The 16366-nt window shown below is 43.3% G+C and overlaps 1 protein-coding gene across 1 annotated transcript in view; it reads left to right on the top strand.

The window, feature by feature from the left end:
- BRD9 (bromodomain containing 9) overlaps window positions 1-16366 on the top strand; it is a 54552-nt gene that overhangs the window by 29051 nt on the left and 9135 nt on the right. Inside the window, exons 9-12 of the mRNA XM_034759508.1 lie at window positions 131-350; window positions 2317-2412; window positions 7800-7932; window positions 8960-9071. Of these exons, the coding sequence (XP_034615399.1) occupies window positions 131-350; window positions 2317-2412; window positions 7800-7932; window positions 8960-9071 (561 nt within the window). The remainder of the gene's footprint in view (window positions 1-130; window positions 351-2316; window positions 2413-7799; window positions 7933-8959; window positions 9072-16366) is intronic.

Below are 16366 nucleotides of genomic sequence, written 5' to 3'. Positions count from 1 at the left end.
CCTGGGGGCAGGGAGGGGGCAGAGTTGGGGTGGGGATTTCAGGGAAGGGGTTGGAATGGGGGCAGGGAAGGGAAGGGGTGGGAAGAGGCGGGGCAAGGGCGGGGCCTCATGGAAGGGGTGGAGTGGGGGCGGGGCCGAGGGTGGCGCGGGGGGAGGTGTCAGTAAATGCGGCCCTTGGGCCAATTTACTAGTCCTCATGTGGCCCTCGTGGTCATTTGAGTTTGAGACCCCTGGTATAAGGGCCACTCTTTTATCCATATACTTCTATTTACAGATGGGTTATCTGAAAAAGAATGGAGATGGATCTTTATTATTCAGTGTGGTTAATTCATCAGATCCAGAAGCAGAAGGTAAGTGTTTAGTTCTTTTAACAATGTATTTCTGATGGTAACTGTGGTGTAACAGGGTAGCTGGCCCCTCAAATGAAACAGGGTCCAGCTCTCCTGTTTCATTCCAGGTGCACCCTCGTTTGGTGCAATGAGAAGGGCGGGGCTGCCTCTGAGAGTTATAAATGAGATACAGCCCGAAGGCCAGGCAGAGTTCAGAACCCAGGGACCAGAAATGGTGAGAGAGCTCAGAAGAAGAGCAGAGCTAGGTTGAGAGCTTCAGGAAGGGGAAGCTCCAGAAGGAGGGAGCTGAGAGAGTTCACTAGTGAGCAGTGGAGCCAGATCAGGCTGCTGGTGAAGGCAGGAGGCAGGAAGGCATTCGGGGGGTCGTCTGCTAACGGTTGCTTATAGTAGTTTGGAGGGTTACAAAATCTAATATTGACAATACATTATTGTACATCTTTGTGACACTATAAAGGAGAATGCCATTGTCCAGCAGTGCTGGAAGGAAAGAAGACACTGAATGTGGTTTAATTAGGCTGCAGCTTTATTCCTAAGCGTCTGGGAGTACCCAGCAGATAGAATTGTACGGTGCAGATAATTCCATAATCATTTACATATGCCGAGGGGGCTACTGGCAGGTGCCCCGACCCCCTTACTGATCCTGTTCCCTAGCCAACCCACCTTGCCCCACTCCCCAAATGAGGGTTAAGGGAGGGCTATAAAGTAGGGGGTGTCCCTGCCATACCAGTCATAGGAGTCCTGATCTCCCCCCACCGCTTTTTCTACTCTTTTAAAGAATACCTCCTTTAAATCCTTTCCCACTCCATGCTATCTGATCACCATATCCATACCCTATGTAGTACCTGCATTGGACCTCTGCCCCAAGCTTACATAAGTTGTGACATCATTGCCTAACCTTTAGATTTTTGCCCACTAAGCCCCCAGCCTGCTGTGGGGAAGGTGAAAAAACCCACCTCACCTTGGCCACTCTGGCGGTGAGGGAAAAATTCCTGCCCAGCTCCCTCCCTCCTCCCCCCGAAAAATGAGCAACTAGCATAATGCCCACAGTGGATTATGATGAAACCTGGTATTTTAACTGCTGAGGGCAGGAAGATGAGTGCTGCTCAGCCTGGTCCAAGAAAAAGAAAGGGCTTTTACTGCACAGATGTGGGTATGAATATCTACGCCGCAAGTAACTGGAAGAGATGGGGAGGATGGGTTAGGGTACCCATGCTGATGTGCTATGGAGCTCTGGTAAATCTCTAGTTCTTAAAGGGGCAGCACATCTCTGACAAGTCAGACAAATGGCCCAATCTCTTAATGTGAAGTGAGGTCATTGTAAGTATAATAATGTGTTTTTCATTAAGTATGGAAACAGTGCACATTCAGCATCTCTTGTGCTCACTATTTTAATGAAACAGTTTTTATGCAACTTTAGCATAAAGTCCCCATAATAACAGTTACAATTTGTACATTAATTTAGCATTCTTATTTTTTCGTTTTAGCCTTGTTCTCTATAAACATATTACTGTTTACATGATTCATTCTACAGGGTGTGGGTGTGTGTGTGTGTGGGTGGGTGTGTGTTTGGAAGCATCCAAACTTGAAGCATGATGTAATATCTTACTGTTACAGCTCTTGTGGGAAGGGGAAGTGTTAAGGTGATACTGTGCACTTAAAATAAAAACAATAAAACAAACCAAACTTCTGGTTGAAAGATTGAAATTTAGCTATATTGAATTGAATGTGTTCGAAAATTAGAACAAGAACTTGGATTGTTGTGGCTGTACTTCATGCATATCATTTACTTGTTTTACTTTTATTTAGCTTTGTGGCATTTTCCATCATTGTGACAAGTATCCAAATACTCATTAAGATTATTTAATCTTAATTCCATAAGTAGGAATATATGAAATTTATACTAAGGTATTTTGAAAAGATCATTAAATGTATAATATTAATTTTTTATTTAATCAAATTATTATAGAGGAAGAAACTCACCCAGTGGATCTGAGTTCTTTGTCAAGCAAATTATTACCTGGCTTCACTACACTGGGCTTTAAAGACGAACGAAGAAACAAAGGTAAATCTGTAGAAAGAAAATAGCTTAACTTCAGTGTAAGTGCTTGATCAAACTATAGAAAGCAAATAATTCCAGATTACTTCTGTCTCCAAATTTCTGGTACAGTTAGCTATTTTTCTAAATTATAGTATTTGCATTTGCAACTGAATGCAAATATTAATTATCAAAACAAAAAGCAAACTTTATGAAAATAGCAGTATTAAAATGCTACGTTGATTTCATTATTGTTCAATTGAATGTAACCTCTGCAATAGACATTTTTTTCTGAAGCTGCATACATTTGGATGCTTTCTTGGGGATAAAAAATAATGTTTTCTTCAAGTAGTGTCCCTGTGGGTGCTCCACTGTAAGTGTGTCTGCATCCCTGCGCTGCTGATCGGAGAACTTTAGTAGCACAGAGTATATCCCCGCAATCATGTCATACCCCTTCACTATCAAGTGAGGGAATCACTCAGAGACTTTAAGGTCAGAGGGGACCATTATGATCATCTAGTCTGACCTCCTGAACAACGCAGGCCACAGAATCTCACCCACCCACTCCTGTAACAAACCCCTAACCTATGTCTGAGTTATTGAAGATCAGATAGTGAGCCAGACGGGGTTTAGCAGTACTCCTCCCGAGCTCCATATGGGACCCATGATCAACAGTGTCCGGGAATGTACCAGCAGGTAGCACCACCACTATCTTGGTATGGCCACCCATGTGCACCTCCACCAGGCCATATGCCGCCATACTGGGACCCCTGAGTGGCACAAAAACAGCCTTCTCGCAAGCATCCAGCATCGCCTGACAACCCTCCAGGCACGCTCCCTCATCCGCAGCATCGAGCGCCTCAGAGCGTCGAGAAACTGAGGAGCAAGAAGAGGACACAGAGGATGAGATAACACTTGAAGCCATATCTTCCTCTTCCCCAGATGAAGAGGTCATGCTTTCACCACCATCCATGGCAGATGATTTCTGCCTGTTTAAGGAGCTGGTGAAAAGAGTAGTGGATACCCTCCACATGCCATTGGAGGAAGTCAGATCAAAGACGTGCACCACCAGCTCATCGACATCCTCCACTCTTAGTCGTACTTGAAAATTGCCCTCCCAATCAACGAAGCGATCTTAGACCCGGCTAAAACAACATGGCAAACACCAGCATCGGTAGCCCCAATGTGCAAGAGGGTAGACAAGAAATATTATATCCCCACAAAGGAATCAGAGTTCTTTTTCTCCTACCCACCATCCAATTCCATTGTGGTGGATGCTCTAAACTCTCGTGGCCGACAACATCATTCCAGGGCAACACCCCATGACAGAGACTGGAAGCGCCTCCATCTCTTTGATAGGAAGCCATATTCCTTACAATTTCATATTGCCAGTTACCAGACAGGACAAAATACGACTACATGGATTACAATAAATTACGTGACTTTATTGACAAGTTGTTGGAGAGTTCTCAGGAATCCTTTTAAGGCCATCATTCAGGAGGGACAACTGGTGACAAAAACATTGTTGCAGTCGGCTTTTGACGCCACCAGCACGACTGCCAGATCCATCTCCATAGCTGTGGTGATGAGACTGGTGTCATGGCTCCACCTGTTGGGATTCCCAAAGGAGGTGTGGACTATAGTGGAGGACATCCCCTTTGAGGGTGTGAAACTCTTCGCTGAGAAGACTGACTCCTTTCTTCACATCTTGAAGGATTCCAGGGCCACCCTCAGGTCACTGGGAATCTACATACCGGGGGGCAAAGAGATGTTTTAGCCCCCAATCCCAGCACAGGCTCTATTTGTCTCAATTCCCATCACAGCGCCACTATGAGTCCCAAAAGAAAAAGGGAAAATTTACTAAATGTGTAAACCTGCTCGTTCTAAATATTCATCCCAATCTTCTGCCCCTAAACACCACTTTTGACAGGCAGATTGTGGTGCTGCAATACCACTCCACACTACTGTCTGTGACCATGCACCCATTTGGCAGTGTTCCACAGTGCCTGGGAGCACACAACATTAGACAGATGGATCCTAGAGATTATCCTATCCAGATACTCCATCCACTTCACCTTTCTACCCCCTCCACAATACCCTTCCCTGTCCCTCTTCAGGGACCCTTCTCACGAGAGTCTACTATGTCAGGAAATAGATTGACTCCTGCAGTTAGGAGTTATATAACCAGTACCTCAATATCTACGAGGCAAGGGGTTCTTCTCTTGTTACTTACTAATACCCAAAAAGAAGGGAGGTTGGAGACCTATTCTGGACCTCAGAGCTCTCAACAAGTTTGTCAAGGCTCAGAAATTCAAGATTGTCACTTTATTGCCGACCATTCCATCATTGGAACAGAGAGACTGGTTTTTGGCTCTCGACCTACAGGATACCTACTTTCATATTTCAATGCTACCGGCTCTCAGATGATTTCTCAGATTTACTCTGGGACATGACCATTACAGAGTCCTCCCCTTCAGACTTTCATCAACCCCAGAGTATTTTCCAAAGTTCTCTGTGTGGTAGCTACTCATCAACACTCACAAGGGATAATGATCTACTCTGACCTGGACAGTTGTCTCCTCCGAGCCCCGTCGCTCCAGGAGGCTCATCGAGCCACTGATGCCACAATAAACTGGTTCACAGAACTGGGCCTTCAGATCAACACCCAAAAGTCAACACTCAAGGCCAACCTAGACACACTACAGGCCAAAGCCTTCCTATCTCAAGACAGGTTCCTATCCCTGGTCTCACTCATAGCTCAATGCAGTCCTCAAATACCATCCAGACTCTTGCCTCCAACTCCTGTGGCATATGGCGGCAAGCATAGCTGTGATAGCACACACCAGACTCCATATGTGGTGCACAGAACTATAGTTCAGTTAGTTTTACAGACCGAAAAGAGACAGTCTGGACAACCCCCTGTCACTATCTACCAGGATCAAAAACTTCCTGGACCGGTGGAAGAACCCAGCCAATGCTTACAAAGGGGATTCCCTTCTCGCAGGCATCCCCATCATTGCTCCTTACCACTGATGCATCGATCATAGAATGGGGCACGCATTTAAACAGCCTCACGACGCAAGGCAGATGGTCACCTGAAGAGAGAGATCCCTATACATCCACCACCTCGAGTTGAGAGCGGTCTGGAATGCCAGTGCCCATTTCCTTCCCCGAATAGCAGGATCACATACGAAAATCCTAACAGACAACATAGCCTATATGTACTACATCAACTGCCAGGGAGGGACCAGGTCGCCCTCTCTATGCACAGAAGCAATGAAGCTATGGAACTGGTGCATCTCTCATAACGTCACCTTGTCCACAGCTTACCTCCCAGGTATGCAGAACTTGATACTGTCAGTACTTCATGACTTGTTCATATGGTGGAGAATACCGTCCACAGACCTGTTAGCCATTTACAGAACAAGATGGGACAGCACTCTCTGGGCCATGCACTCCTTTTCCCCTGGGACCAGGACCTTTTTTTTTTTTTTTACACCTTTCCTCCGTTTCCTCTTCTGCTGAAGGTCCTGCTAAAGGTAAAGAGGGACAGAGCTCACATAATCCTGATTGCTCTTACTTGGCCACGGCAGACCTGGTACCCTTACCTGATGCCGCTCGCGGTGTGCCCGTTGATCTCCCTTCTGACCACTCCTCACCTCCTCTCACAGGACAAAGGGCAAACCATACGTCCCAACTTGGGGATTCTCTGCATCAAAACATGGCTCCCACGTGGTTCGGGCACCTAGAAAGCTCATGCTCAAGGGAAGTACAAGAAGTTCTATTACACAGCATTCTTCCCAGACAAGATTACACTCAGACTGCATCCGAAGTTCATTCTTAAGGCAATCTCCTCTTTTTCATGTGAATCAGTCAATCTACCTTCCTATCTTCTACTCCAAGCCTCACCAAGACAAGAGGGAGGCCATGCTGAATACCTTAGGGATCTCCTAACATCTAGCATTCCACTCAATGGGACAAGAGCCTTCAGGAAGTCCTCTAGACTGTTCCTCTCTATGGCAGAAAGACCTAAGGGCTCAGCAATATCAGCCCAAAGACTCTCCAAGTGGGTCTCGAATTCAATTAGTGCTACCAAATTCATAACATGACCCCTCCAGACTTGATGCATATATGTTCCACAAGATTGATCTCCTCATTTGTCGCTTTCCTTAAGGATGTACCTATCTGAGAGATCTGCAGAGCGGCAAAATGGATGTCAGTCCACACCTTCGCAGAACGCTATGTGATCACTGGGGACTCTGCCTCTGATGCCATCTTCAGCTCCACAGTGCTGTCACCTGTAACCGACCCGACTCCGAAGTCCCAGCCCTCCAGAAGTACTGCTCGGGAGTTACCTATGGTGGAGCATCCATAGGGACCCTACTCGAAGACGAAGTTGTTACTCACTTTGTGCAGTAATGATGATTCTTTGAGACGTGTCCCTAGGGGTGCTCCACAATCTGCTTTCCTCTCCTCTGTTTCTGAGTTCTCATTTGTGACTCGGCAGTAGAGAAGGAACTGAGGATGGTTAGCCCGCATGCCAGCTAGCCTCGTGGCAAGGCACAAGGAGAGACAGTGCATGCACAAGCCCAACAAACACTGCTACCAAAGTTCTCCGATCAGCAGTGCAGGGACGCAGACACACCTACAGTGGAGCATCCATAGGGACACAAATCTCGAAGAACCATCATTACTGCACCAAGTGAATAACTTCTTCTTTCTGATGATTTGGCAATTAGCATTGCTTGGACAAAATGTACTGATGCCAAAAAATGTGTACTGGTCTGCCAAAATGTTTAGCCCCAGCAGATCATAGGAGATTGGATTTAACATGTAAGTGTCACTTTATTAAATCTGTAGTGAAGTGGGGGTGGTTCATTGTTTGTTGTTTAAGTTAATTTTGTAAAACTTGTCAATAGTTTTCAGTCTGCCATGATTTGGCAACTAACACCTCATAATATTTTGTTTTCTTGCTGAAGTCTGGAATTGAAGTTGTGGTTGTCAAATAAAAATGCTGGCTTCAGCTAAATCATATTGGAATTAAATTAGCAAAAGAAAGCAAGGTGGTCAACAGAATGTGGTTTTTAGATGGTATATTTTATGACTGGCCAGTCCTAAATATAGATGTTTTAGCCCCATGGATAGCAATAAATGTCTTGCTTTCTAGTGGCATAATTGTGATTTTCCCAGTGGTTCATAAAAATCAAACTTTAAAATAGTCTCACTGGTTCTGTGGTCTTGCAATGCCCTTTTGGCATTGATCTAGGTCAGGACTTGATATAAAAGAACTGGACCTTGGACCATTGTAGCATTCTATACCTTCTTCAGGAAGGAAACAGGACTTATTTTCTTTCCAGATGAGCTTTTACACTCAAGATAACCTTTTTATCTTTTTCTCCTTTTTTTCATTCTAGTCACATTTCTTACAAGTGCTAGTACAGCACTTTCAATGCAAAACAACTCTATCTTTCATGATCTGAAATCAGATGAAATGGAACTGCTATATTCAGCATATGGTGATGAAACTGGGATACAATGTGCCTTAAGGTAAGCATTTCTTTAACAGGGAAATCTAAGCCTGTCTTATTTCCTTTGTGAAAAGAGATTTTTCCTTAGATTAGCAGAGATAATATTCCATATTGCTTTTTCACAGCAAATTACAGAGCGGCAATGCAGACTAATGGGCCAAGCATAGAAGAAGTAGGAGCCCAGAACTCCTGGATTTCTAATAACTGCTCTAAAACTGGCTTACTCTGCAACTTAGAGCAAACCTCTCTGCCTAAATTTTCCCAAGTTTAAAGTGGTGATAGTATTTATTAACCTACATTACAAGGCTGTTACAAGGCCTGCTTACTTAAGGGTTGACCACACTTTGAAGTTGTAAAGTGATAAAGATTGTTAGTTTGCTAGTTTGGGTGCTGAAATAAAAGGCTTTACAGGGTCAAACTGGCAGGTATTTCTGTGACAGAAATAATGGGGTCTAGAAATTATTTTTCAGTGAACAAATATTTCAAGTTCTAACAACAGTTTGTACTAAAGGTTTGTAAATCCTGTGTAGCTGGGGAGAAGCATCCTGTGTAGCTGGGGAGAAGTCTAACATCCAGAGATCAGGGCAAAATTTCTGAGCCCAGGGTGTGAATAATGCCTGGTGTATCTATTCTGTGGTAGTACATGTGATCTTGCAAAGTAATGGTATAATTCATTAAATAAATATCACTGTTCTTTCTTTCTTCTATTACTAGAAAAATTATAGAAAATATGTTCTGAGTCAGTTTTGCATATTTCTTTAATGAAGCCAAATGTAAAATATTTCGATCTTGCATGTTACTTTCAGACCTGTTCAGGTTTCTGATGCTGTTACAGCAAACTACATTTTTTTTTATCTTTGATAAACTCTTATTTCAAGTTTGTACGGTCTGCATGGGATAGCAGTGGCAAAGCCATCACTTTCTGGAGAGGGAAACTGCTCCTTTCCATTAAACTATCAATCCTTTTAAAAGCCACAAGCTTCAGCTTAGTAAATGCAACTGTTTTGAGTTTCTGATTAAATATTCCTTATCTTCATTTCCTCTAGCTTACAGGAATTTGTGAAAGATTCTGGAAGTTACAGTAAGAAAATAGTGGATGATCTTCTGGATCAGATTACTGGTGGTGATCATTCCAAAACCATTTATCAGCTAAAGCAGGTGGGTACCAATTATGCAGAAGTGAAGTTAATCAAAGAGTTTAAGCAGCATAAGGATGGTCCTATTCTCATCTCTAAGCATTCACTTCTAAGTATCATTAAAAGGTTTCTAATTTATCAGGAAGTGTTTTAGCTGTTTTAAACACACATACTTTGTTGAAAAATTAGTTATACGGTTTTAATATTATGAATAAGGAACTGTTTGGAAAACAAATTACCATGTTAATGCTGGGCTCTGTATTACCAGGGTTACTAACAATGTCCATTTTTAAGCAACATGAAATGTCTAAAGAAATTTCAGCTGTCTTCCAAATGCACCATATTTGGAGATCATTTCTTCCTTTGTGTGCATATAGCATTAATAGGAAGTAAGTCACACAGCCATGAGAAAACAGTCTAACACGGAATTGCAAAACAGTTTCCTGTTATTTGCACTCTAAAAACCACTCTGCTTTCAAGAATTGCCCATATGGATGCAGTGTTCTAAGAGAGACACACCTTTAGTGTGTAAGCACAGATGTTTCCAGAAAGCAGCATTTATTGAAAACCTCCTCTCTCCTACTCCTAGCACAGGATCTGAGGTTATTGACCAAATGAATTGAGCACTTCTTTATTAGTCTGTAAAGTGCTAACTTTTGAACACAGCAGCTAATCAATTCCAAAATTTCACACAACGTTCTGGGTATCAGTGGGCAGAACCCTGTTGATTTTGGTGAAAACCAGAACAGGGAAATGGGAGATCATACAGAGCCCCTGGCAAGGGGATAGAAAAATGGGGGACCCTGGCATGGGGGGGTGCACAGAGCATCCTGGCATGAGGGGGGGAAGGGGGTGGCAGGGAGACAGTCCCTGAAATGGAAGGAGGTGGGAGGGTAGCATACAGGGAGGTTTTTTGCAGGGTGAGGCGGGGGGGAATGGAGGAATGTAAGGAGCCCCTAGTATGTGCAATGAGTTTGTAACAGAAGTAATAAAGTGTGAGACCCTCTACTAAAAAGGGGGTGTGGCTTCAATACCCTTCAGTTCCTGCCTGGCCACAGAAAAAAGAAAAACAGTGCAGTATTTTCAGTGCTTCCCTGGTCATTTCTTTTTCTCTCTCTCTCTTCCCACCCCACCGCCTTTTGTGTTCATTTGGGCATTGTTTTTCTCTATAGTTTATATATTGTACTCCTGGGGGAATTCTGTGGCAAAAAAATAAACATGTGCACAGTATTTTAAAATTCTGCATATTTTATTTGTCAAAATAACACTAAATAATCCCATCAGTTTCAATCAGGGTGGATTTGATTTAAATCACTAGTCAGGGAGACTCTATTTAATCATGGATTTCTATGTAAAAGTGCATTCTTGTTGGTTGTTATAACCAGGGCCAGCTCCAGGCACCAGCACAGGAAGCAAGTGCTTGGGGTGGCCAATGGAAAGGGGCGGCACATCCGGGTCTTCAGCGGCGGGTCCCTCTTGGAGGGAAGGACCGGCTGCCGAATTGCCGCCGAAGAATGAAGCGGCGTGGTAGAGCAGCTGCTGATCGCGGCTTTTGTTTTTTTTTCCTCTTCGCCGCTTGGGGTGGCAAAAAAGCTGGAGCCGGCCCTGGTTATAACCTTAACACATATTATTCACAACTCAGAGATAGATATAGGTTTCATTTTTAGAAAGTACACACTACATTTTTAAAGTGATTTATTTTGAAAACTTTTCAGATTAGTTTTACAGCTATATCAGAAAATGAATGATTTTTTTGGTTATTTTATTTACCAAAGGTAGTTGAAGCAGATATTTATGGAGTCACTGGGAGGTGAGCAATCTCCAGTTCAGCAAGTAAATCATTAATATTTGGAGGATTTTTTTGCCATGCTGTATTAGGAGGAGAACATCACCAAACAGACATTTAAATTGTTTTATTTAACTAAAACAACAAGGTTATGTATTCTGAATTTTTTTTCTTCAACAGCAAACATATAATATTTTAACAAAACAAGCATATGAAATTTTGAATTTAAACATTCAAGTTTTTATTAAATCAGGTTTGTTTTTGTTAAATTGTTTTTAACTAAAATAGTTAAATGAAATATTTAAAAAAAAATGGACTGTGTGGGCCAGGTCAACATGAGAAATTTAAAATATTGGCTTCTGCAGCTAACTCAGTAGTCTTCCCCTTCATTTTCCTGTTTGTTCGTAATCTGGAAAAGAAAAACAAGCTTTCCTGCTTTTTCAGGCCCCAAACAATTTCACTGGTCTGACTTTCTTTCTTTAAAACATCATCCACAAACATACATTTCTTGAATGGTTCACCCTTAGCTCTGAAGTTTATTATAGTTGGCATTGTGGAGGGATGATTGCTGGATGTCCATGTCATAGCCAACTCCTCTTCTTCAACAGTTAAGGTTTGACCCTGGTACCAAGTTGTGGATTGCCACGGGCACGCAGGGGCGAAAGAAAATGCAGGCCTGTTATTTACCAGGCTGCACGTGGCAATAGACTATATTGGTAAGGGATGCAAGGAGAGTATGGGTCACGATGCAAACTGCAGACACACACACACAACTAAAATTAATCAATTTAAAGTTTTATTGGGGATAATTACAAGGGGTAAGGGAGCAGCGTTTGATTAGCTAATAGAGTTAATGAAACTTAAAACACACAATGACTAAAATATCTACTAACAATATTTATAAACAAAGATGCAGCATATAGTAATAACTGATACTTACAAATACAAACCAACGCATAACGACCGGCAAACGTAGACACTCTGTTTGAAACACGTGAGCTGAGAGAGAGGCTTCGAGGTGATCAGGCTCGGTTACGGGTGTATACAGGATACACAGGATTTGTTTTTCTTTCTCCTCTCCCTGCCTGCACATGGCAGGCAGGCCCATAAAGTACCAACTATGACATCATAGACGTGTCATAGGGGACGGGGCCCAAAACCTGTTTGTGTTCGTTTCTCATTGGCACAAGCAAAGCTTACACCAAGTAGGGGAGCAGGTGCCTCAAAGTCTGGCTTCGCCCTCAAAAGGTGAGGAAATGCATATTGTTTTAGAATGCGTGCAACACTGAATGACAAAAGAGGAGGCCAGGGCAATACTGGTATGGGCAAGTTTTACAGGATGCAGACAGGAACTCATCTCAACACAAGTATTGAGAATATTTGCAAGAAAATGAGCTGGAGATGGCGATTGTCCCATTCGTTGTTTTTTTTAATACTTTAACTCTGTCATTGAATATTTCTCTTTTTAAGATCTCACTCAGTTCCTTTCAAATATCAACAGCATCAGCAATAAAACAGCTATTTCCCTGCATTTTGTTCAAGGCTACAGAAATAGGCTTCAGAGTACTCAGCATGTGTTCAACATTTCTCTTAAGCCCAATGTTGAGAACTTTGGCTGTGACAGTTCCATCTATTTTTTCACGATTTTGTTCACAAACTGTCATCAGATTAGGTCAGCTCTTGCTACAGTGCTCAAAACAGTCCACTACTGAGTTCCATCGCACGTCTTGTGGGAGAGTTAGCTTGGTTCCTCCCACTTTTTTCAGAGCAGCTGCTGCAAAGTGGTTGTTACGGAAGTATTTTGCAGCTTCAACAACGTTAGCCTTTATTTCTGGAACTCTGAAGTCTTTGGCTAGGAGGTGCATCAAATGAGCACTGCAATTGTATGTTATTAGCTTGGGACTCTCTTCTAAATAATTTCTTCGAATCTTGGTTACATTTGCCGCGTTGTCTGTGACCAAGCTCCATAGTAGACATTTGAATTTTTTTTCAGTTTGTTATAGCTTTTACTGCTACTTCTCGTAAGTATTCTGCTGTGTGTGCATTTCCTGATGTATCAATTGTTTCTGTAAGAAAGACATTCCCTTCTTCTGTTGTCACACAAGCACATACAACAGAATCATTTTGGACAATGCTTCACCCATCAAGTTGCAGGTTAACAATTTTACCCTCTAGACCTTTTACACACTGCTCAGTTTCTCTTTCATATACTTTATCCAGCAATTTGCCTGCGACATCTGCTCTGTCGGGTGGACTGTATCCTGGGCTTAATGACTGAACCATGTTAACGAAGTCGGGGTTCTCAATCATACGGAAAGGAGAGTTTGTTGCATAAACAAACTGGGCAATTTTTACATCAATTACCTCTTTTTGTAATCTGCTGCTTCTTATCACAAGCTTATCTATGGTTGTTTCTGGATGATGGAGATGTTTTTTTTTTTTTCTTTTTGCTACAGGTGATAGTCTGTGGTTATGTTATATACATGATGTGACTGAAACACTGTCATTGGCAGATAACTCTGAAACTATAGAAAATGATGGTGATCTTGAAGGTGGATAGTCTTCAGAATCCTATATGTTGAGGATGGATTCTTCTAAACAAAATAAGTCAGTGCAGTTATTTAATTATTATTACCATACTGCTCATTTAGTATTACTCATTGCATTCACTGACACTCAGTACTACTTTAAAGGTGAAATTGTTAAAGGAAGATCTGCCTATTTCAGCTATTTATTTTTTCTCACAACTGTATCTAAAATGATAGTACCATAAGAGTAACTACTATATTTTTTGCTCAAACATGAGAATTCAAGAATAGTCCAGAAGGAAGACAGGCAGTCCTTAGGAAAGAAGTATGTAATGAAAAAGTTTACCAACCTGAAGATCCTGCATGTTCAGACAAGTTCTTTTCATCATCCTCAAAGCAGCTTCCTCCTGAGAAGGAACACTTCTCATGATGTTGTTTCATTTAGGCAAACAGAGCTTGCATTTCTTTGTTGCACTGTTTGCATTTTGGACGCATGCCTGTCTTTTATCTACAGGTAGAGGAACTTCATTAAAATATTCCCAAACTGGGTCTCTTTTACGGCCTGCTGCCATTGTAGGTTTTCTCTTCTGGTGAGAGAATGGTATGGTAGATCTCAAATCAATGAAGGCTACACTTAGAAAGACCTCAAGACTTCTAGAATATGCTGCTGAAACCGTTTCACTTTTGTTTCTACTGCCTGTCCCTCCCTTCTCACATTTATCTCCAGACTTCTTCTACTTGTCCGGATCTATTCCACCCCCAACAATCTTATATTCATTGAACACATAGGCGTCCTGGTCATCCACTGCGCCCTGCCCTATTTCCAGCCGTCTCGACTTCTATCCTGTCACTGGATACAGATAGGAACTGGGAAGAGAGAGTGAAGCTGACGTTGCGCAACTCTCCCTCACTTTAATCCAATTCATGCGCAAGTCTCGACATCATATCATATCATCATATTACATCATATCAAGTCCTGTGGCGATGAGCGAACGACGAAGTAGCAGGTGTGGATACACTGGGAGTTGTAGCCGCGGACCTGCATGTAGGCGGCTCAGGCATAATGGTCGTTCCTCACTGACCGAAGCAGCAGTGGAGCTCGGCATCTTCTTGAGCAACTGAGCAGCCCTATTCAGGATTGCACTGCTCACCTCTGTAGAACGAGGAGGGGGCTAGAAAAGGTGCCCTAAACATTGCCTGCTTCACCTTACCCTGGCCAGCATACCACAGCTGGCGGGGATCCCATAAAAGCGGTCAAACAAAAACAAAACTTAGAGTGACACTGATCACTACTGGCACATGGAATGTGCGCACGTTACTGGACAACATCACGGCAGACAGACCGGAGAGAAGAACAGCACTTGTTGCTAGAGAGCTCGCACGCTACAGCATTGACATTGCAGCTCTTAGCGAAACTCGCCTTGCTAATAAAGGACAGCTGTCCGAGTCAGGCGGTGGCTATGCATTCTTCTGGAGTGGCCGCAGCAGTGATGAGCGTCGCGAATCTGGAGTTGGCTTCGCCATCAAGAATCATCTTGTTCAGAAACTTGCCAGTTCCCCCAAGGGTATGAATGACCGGCTCATGACAATGCAGCTTCCGCTTCAAAAAGGAAAACAAGCTACTTTAATCAGCGCATATGTTCCTACAATGACCAACCCAGAGGATGTGAAGGATAAATTCTACGAAGAACTAGATACTCTGCTATCGTCAGTGCACTGCACAGACAAGCTGATTCTGCTTGGCGATTTTAATGCAAGAGTCGGATGCGATGTCGCAGCCTGGGAAGGAGTCATTGGGAAAAGTGGAGTGGGAAAGTGTAACAGCAATGGTCTGTTACTGCTGAAAACTTGTGCAGCACATGGCCTTCTGATCATCAATACGGTCTTCCGCCTTCCTACCCATAACAGGACTTCGTGGATGCATCCCCGTTCCAAGCACTGGCATTTGATCGATTATGTCATCATCAGGAGAAGGGATAGACAAGATGTCAGGGTTACAAAAGCTATGTGTGGTGCTGACTGTTGGACGGATCATAGGCTCATAATATCCAAAATGAAGCTCCGTATCATGCCGAAGAGACGACCACAAGGCTGTAAGGCTTTCAAAAGGATCAACGTGTCAAAGCTGAAGAACAGCCGTATCACTGAAAATCTAGCGGAAGACCTAGAGAATGAGCTTGCTGATCTTCGTATTGAGGATGACGCTGAGAGAGACTGGGAGCGATTCCGGAACACTGTCCATACAGCTGCATCAAAAGTATTGGGGCCCTCCACATGCAGGCGGCAAGACTGGCTTGATGAAAATGATGCAGAAATCCAGGCCTTACTTGCTGAGAAGCACTGCCTGCATCGTGCATATCAAAATGATCCATCCTCAGCGGCAAAGAAGACCGCCTTTATCAACACTCACAGAACAGTACAGAACCGATTGTGCAAAATGCAGGAATTGTGTCTGAGCGCCAAAGCAGATGAAATACAGGCATATGCGGACAGGAACGACTATAAGCAGTTTTCTGAAGCCCCCCTCTATGGTACACAGTCTTCTGGGAGCTTTCCCCTCCTGAACTCTGATGATACTGTGCTCCTTACAGAGAAGACGCAGATTCTCCAGAGATGGGCTGAACACTCTGAAGCAATTCTCAATTGCCCCTCAGTCATCAATGATGAGGCCATTGACAAGATGCCCCAGGTTGTAGTCAATGACTCCATGGATGCTTCACCAGAAGAGGACGAAGTGAAGAAAGCTATCAATCAGCTGTCAAGTGGCAAAGCCCCAGGGTCAGATGCCATACCAGCAGAGGTGTACAAAGTCGGTGGACCCGTGCTGCTACGAAAACTCACTGAGCTGTTTCAGTCCTTCTGGAAGCAGGGAACCATTCCACAAGAATTTAGAGAGGCGTCCATCTTGCACCTCTATGAGAGGAAGGGCAATCGCTAGGTATGCAACAATCACCGTGGAATCTCGCTGCTTTCTACAGCGGGGAAAGTTCTTGCACGGGTTCT

This window comes from Trachemys scripta, chromosome 2 (assembly GCF_013100865.1).
Source record: "Trachemys scripta elegans isolate TJP31775 chromosome 2, CAS_Tse_1.0, whole genome shotgun sequence".
In the NCBI taxonomy this organism is placed as follows: domain Eukaryota; kingdom Metazoa; phylum Chordata; order Testudines; family Emydidae; genus Trachemys; species Trachemys scripta.
The sequence above is the reverse complement of the archived record's forward strand: the minus strand, read 5'-3'. Positions and strand labels throughout refer to the sequence as shown.